Genomic DNA, 5962 nt, shown 5'->3' on the forward strand with positions numbered 1-5962 from the left:
AAAAAAAAAAAAAAAAAAAAGAAAAAGAAAAAAAAAACAAGGGAAGATGGGCCTTGGCTGGTTCTATGGAAACGCCTTGTGCTGGATACACAGCTGTCCACCTGCCCCTACCCTGTTAAGGATGGGAACGGGGGGAAGGGGGTCTGGGGCCTTCTACAGAGACACAAAGCGGAACCATCAAGGGCTGTGGGGCCGCAGCAAACAAGCCAGAGGGCTCCCTAGACAGGCTGCCAGATTGAGCAGAATGATCCAAGACACCCAGTTAAATATGAATATTTTATTTACTTATTAACTATTTTTTAGAGATGGGGTCTTGCTATGTTGCCCAGGCTGGTCTTGAACTCCTGGGCTCAAGTGATCCTCCTGCCTTGGCCTCCCAAAGTGCTATTACAGGCAGAAGCCATTGTGCCAGGCCTAAATTTGAATATTTTTAGTATAAGTATGTCTCAAATAGTGCATGGTCATTCTTTTTTTTCTTTTCCGAGATGGAGTCTTGCTCTGTCACGCAGGCTGGACTGCAGTGGCATGATTTCGGCTCACTGCAACCTCCACCTCCCAGGTTCAAGCAATTCTCCACCCTCAGCCTTCCGAGTAGCTGGGATTAGAGGTGCCTGCCACCACATCCAGGTAATTTTTGTATTTTTAGTAGAGACGGGATTTCACCATGTTGGCCAGGCTGGTCTCGAACTCCTGACCTCGTGATCCGCCTGCCTCGGCCACCCAAAGTGCTGGGATTACAGGCATGAGCCACCACGCCCGGCCATTTTCTTGAAACGGAGTTTCCCTCTTGTCACCCAGGCTGGAGTGCAGTGGTGGGATCTTAGCTCACTGCAAGCTCCGTCTCCTGGGTTCAAGCAATTCTCCTGCCTCAGCCTCCCAAGTATCTTGGATTACAGGTGCCCTCCACCTTGCAAGGCTAATTTTTTGTATTTTTAGTAGAGACAGTGTTTCACTATGTTGGCCAGGCTGGTCTCGAACTCCTGACCTCAGGTGATCCACCCACCTCAACCTCCCAAAGTGTTGGGATTACAGGTGTGAGCCACCATGCCCAACAGTTATTCTTTTCTTTTTCTTTTTCTTTCCAGTTATTCTTATACTAAAAAAGTATTCATAGCTGGGTGCAGGTCAGGAGTTCAACATCAAGCCTGGCCATCGTGGTGAGACCCCATCACTATTAAAACTACAAAAAATTAGCCAGGTGAGGTGGTCCTAGCTATCTGGGATGTTGAGGTGGGAGGATTGCTTACACCCAGGAGGTGGAGGCTACAGTGAGCTATGATCACTACTGCACTGGTGGTACAGGCGCATGCCTGTAATCCCAGTTACTGGGGAGGCTGAGGCACGAGAATTGCTTGAACCTGGGAGGCGGAGGTTGCAGTGAGCCAAGATCATGCCACTGCACTCCAGCCTGGGTGACAGAGTGTGATTCTGTCTTTAAAAAAAAAAAAAAAAAAAAAGTATTCACTGTTTATCTAAAATTAAGTTTTAACTGGGTGTTCTGTGTTTTTTGTTTTTTGTTTTTTTTCAGAGAGTCTAGCTGTGTCACCCAGGTTAGAGTGCAATGGCACGATCTCGGCTTACTGTAACCTCCGCCTCCAGGGTTCAAGCGATTCTCCCTGTCTCAGCCTCCCAAGTAGCTAGGATTAGGATTACAGGCGCCCGCCACCACGCCTGGCTAATTTTTGTATTTTTAGTAGAGACGGGGTTTCACCATGTTGGCCAGGCTGGTCTCAAACTCCTGACCTCAGGTGATCCACTCACCTTGGCCTCCCAAAGTGCTAGGATTACAGGCGTGAGCCACTGTGCCTGGCCTAATTTTTTATTTCTTTGTAGACACAGAGTTTCACTATGTTGGCCAGGCTGGTCTCAAACTCCTGGCCTCAAGTGATCCTCCCATCTCGGCCTCCCAAAGAGCTGGGATTACAGGTATGAGCCACCGCTCCTGGCCAAGGGTGTCCCGTCTTTTATCTGGCAACCCTATTCCTTGAGAATCTTTCAGAGGGAGTTGGAGCTATGGCTGAGGGACACTGACCCTGGAGACTTGAACCCTGGTCTGAGGTCTATAGGGAAATTTTCAAAGCGGAAGTGTCTGAGCACTTGTTTTAGAAACTTCCAGAAGACAGAAAGCAGGAGACCTGTATAACCTGTGAGCTAAGAAGACAGAGCTGGCCAGGTGTGGTGGCTCGTGCCTGTAATCCTAGCACGTTGGGAAGTTGAGGTGGGTGGATCACCTGAGGTCAGGAATTCGAGACCAGCTTGGCCAACATGGTAAAACCCCGTCTCTACTAAAAATACAAAAAACTAGCCGGGCGAGGTGGCGGGCGCCTGTAGTCCCAGCTACTCCGGAGGCTGAGGCAGGAGAATGGCATAAACCTGGGAGGCGGAGCTTGCAGTGAGCTGAGATCTGGCCACTGCACTCCAGCCTGGGTGACAGAGCCAGACTCCATCTCAAAAAAAAAGAAAAAAAAAAAAAAATACAAAAATTAGCTGGGCGTGGTGGTGCACAGCTATAATCCCAGTTAATCGGGACGCTGAGGCAGGAGAATCACCGGAACCCAGGAGGCGGAGCTTGCAGTGAGCCAAGATTATGTCACTGCACTCCAGCCTGGGCAACAGAGCAAGACTCCATCTCAAAAAAAAAAAAAGAGAGCTGAGCTGAGTGGGGGACTGTGGGGGAAAAAAAAGGGGGGGTGGGAGGTGGAGCCCAGCCTGGATGAGAAGGATGCTGGCCTGGTGGGCAGGGGCTGAGGGGGCCCTGGAGCTGTGTCTCCTGACCTCTCACCCCTGAGCAGACCCCTGCCCTGCCTGCCTGTAGCCAATTCTCAAATCTCAGCCCCCACCCCACCCCTTGAGGCTGGCTGCCCAGCCCCATGCACTTACTCATCATGCCGCCGGCTCTTGGTCTGGTCAGGCTGCAGCCGGAACCAGCCCTCCTCCGGCTGGGCCACCTGTAGTCTCTGGATGTCGATCACCACCTGGGGACATAGCGGCAGTCTTCCTGGAGCTGGGAGGCTTAGGTCTCCTCCTTGCCGACTACTATTCTTAGTGGGGAGGGGCCCCTTCCAAGGGTCCCTGAGTGCCAGTGGCGGTGGGGGGGAGTTGCTGGTTCTGGCAGACAGTGGCGGGTAGTCCCAGGCTTCCTGAGTGTCCCTCTCTGGGGAAGCTGGAGGGAGGTCCCTGAGGGTGGGATGGCTGCAATGGAGCCAGGTGCTGGAGGACAGCAGGTGCAGCCTGGAGGAAGTGGTGGGAGGTGGTGCTCACTTTGCCTAGGAAGTCGTTTCGGCTGACAAGGTCCCAGTCCCAGGTCTCCACGCACAGCACCTCCGTGGCCCCCTCCTCCAGCTCAAACTCAAACGTCTCATTCCAGCGTGGATAGCACGACTTCTTCACGATCTGCCCAGAAGAGGGTGGGAGGGGGTTAGGCTGATGCCACTGGACTCCCCAGGATGGGCAAAAGGCAGAGCTGCCCCAGACACCTCCCCTGGGTTCCCCACAGCCTCCTCGCCTTGGAGGCTCTGCCACAGCAGAGGTTAAGACGTCCTGTCCAAGTTCCCACCCATTTATCAGATGGGGAGAATTGAGGCCCAGGGTGGGGAAGAGACGTATCCAAGGCCACACAGCAAAACAGTACTACTCTGCTGGTGGGAATGTGAACTGGTACAACTGCTATGGAAAAGAGTGGAGATTCCTTAACTAAAAGTAGAACTACCATTTGATTCAGCAATCCCACTATTGGGTATCTACCCACAGGAGAAGTCATTACACAAAAAAGATACTTGCACACACATGTTTTTTGTTTGTTTGTTTGTTTTGTTTTGTTTTTGAGACAGAGTCTCGCTCTGTCCCCCAGGCTGGAGTGCAGTGGTGCGATCTCAGCTCACTGCAATCTCCGCCTTCCAGGTTCAAGCGATTCTCCTGCCTCAGCCTCCCGAGTAGCTGGGATTTCAGGGGCCCACCACCACGCCCGGCTAATTTTTGTATTTTTAGTAGAGACAGGGTTTTACCATGTTGGCCAGGCTGGTCTCGAACTCCTAGCCTCAAGCAATCTGCCAGCCTTGGCCTCCCAAAGTGCTGGGATTACAGGCGTGAGCCACTGCACCTGGCCAAGATACTTGCACACACGTTTATAGCAGCACAATTCGCAATTGCGAAAATGTGAAACCAGCCCAAATGTCCATCAATCAGCAAGTGGATAAAGAAACTGTGGTATGTACATATAAGATGGAATACTACTCAGCCATAAACAAGGAATGAATTAATGGCATTCACAGCAACCTGGATTGGATTAGAGGCTATTATTCTAAGTGTAGTAACTCAGGAAATGGAAACCAAACATCATATGTTCTCACTCCTATGTGGGAGCTAAGCTATGAGGATGCAAAGGCATAAGAATGACACAATGGACTTTGGCGACTCGGTGGGGGGAAGGGTAGGAAGGGGGTGAGGGATAAAAGACTACAAATTGGGTGCAGTGTATACTGCTCGGTGATGGGTGCACCAAAATCTCACAAATCACCACTAAAGAACTTATGTAACCAAACACCACCTGTTCCCCAATAACCTATGCAAATAAAATATTTTTAAAAATACACACACACAGGGCTGGGCGTGGTGGCTCATGCCCAGCACTTTGGGAAGCCGAGGCGGGAGGATCACTTGAGGCCAGGAGTTCGAGACCAGCCTCGCCAACATGGTGAAACCCCACCTCTACTAAAAATACAACAAATTAGCCTGATGTGATGGCGTGTGCCTGTAATCCCAGCTACTCTGGTGGCTAAGGCAGGAGAATCTCTTGAACCGGGAAGGCAGAGCCTGCCGTGAACTGAGATCTAGCCACTGTCCATCCAGCCTGGGTGACAGGGTGGAACTTGGCCTCAAAAAAACCCCACAAAACACAAAACAAAAACAGTAGCGACTACACAGAGAAACCAGACCTTGGTGCCTTCCTGCCCAGGACTGGGCCCCCCCAACCCTGGACTTTTCCTGGGGGTGGGGAAGGCAGCATGGATGTTCCCAGATAAACCCCAATCCAGCTGTCTCAATCCCCTCCTTACCCCCAAGCATGGCCAGGAGTGAGTGGAGTTGGCCCCAGAGGGGCTGGGACCTATTACGTCCCCTCAGAGAGGTGGCCCCCTTCCCTAGGCCTCCTCTGTAAGACTGTGGCCCCCAATCTGTCCCCCCAGGGGACGGTGAGCCGATGGTGAGATGAGCAACAGGGGCACGGCTGGCAGGTCCCCTGGGCCTCCTGCCCCTTCCCTGCCCTCTGGCCTCCTCACCGAGGTCTCCTGTGTCCGGCCCTTGTAGCGCACGCGGACGAAGGGATCAGATGCGCCATTGCGGTCCTTTGAGGCCAGATCCCTGGTGGGGGTGGAGGAAGATTGTATCATCTACTTGTCCCTGAGCCCCCCTTCCCCCACTTGTCACCATCATTATGTAACCACAGCGGCCAAAAGGCCTGAGCACATTCCGTCCCTGGCAAGCTGATTGTGGACAGTGCGCCTCTGGCCTTTCTGGGCCCTGCTCCCATAGCCATCTCCCCAGGGCCGCCCATGTGGCCAAGAATCCCCCAAGGCGGAGGCCATGGGTCCTTCCCACCAGGCAGCTGCAGGCCAGTGGGTGCACCTTGCTCTGGGGGTGGCAGGGGGGCAGTGTGAGTGCTGCCAGGGAACGGCTGGGGCCATGTTCCCGGCCCTCAGTTCCCAGGGCTGCCCTGAGCCTCGGTTTCCTCATCAGGAAAATGGAAAAGTGAATCGCTACTGGGCTCAGGTTTAGGGAGAGAGTGTGCTTCTGGAAGGTCTGCCCCAGTAATGTCGCCCTACTTGGTGGAGGGCTGAGGTGCAGCCCTGATGGGCGGCCCTTCCTTTCTCCATGGATGGGTCTTTACACAGCCCTAGCCTAGTCACGGTACCCCCAGCCTTTTTTTTTTTTTTTTTTAGACAGAGTCTTGCTCTTTCACCCCGGC

The 5962-nt window shown here is 52.9% G+C and overlaps 1 protein-coding gene across 1 annotated transcript in view; it reads right to left on the bottom strand.

Moving 5' to 3' along the window:
• The window catches only part of RASA4B (RAS p21 protein activator 4B), a 34559-nt gene that overhangs the window by 14564 nt on the left and 14033 nt on the right, over positions 1–5962 (bottom strand). Inside the window, exons 6-8 of the mRNA XM_023218729.2 lie at positions 5277–5358; positions 3262–3393; positions 2881–2975 (exon numbers count right to left, since the gene is read on the bottom strand). Of these exons, the coding sequence (XP_023074497.1) occupies positions 2881–2975; positions 3262–3393; positions 5277–5358 (309 nt within the window). The remainder of the gene's footprint in view (positions 1–2880; positions 2976–3261; positions 3394–5276; positions 5359–5962) is intronic.

This window comes from Piliocolobus tephrosceles, chromosome 8 (genome assembly GCF_002776525.5).
Source record: "Piliocolobus tephrosceles isolate RC106 chromosome 8, ASM277652v3, whole genome shotgun sequence".
NCBI lineage: Eukaryota > Metazoa > Chordata > Mammalia > Primates > Cercopithecidae > Piliocolobus > Piliocolobus tephrosceles.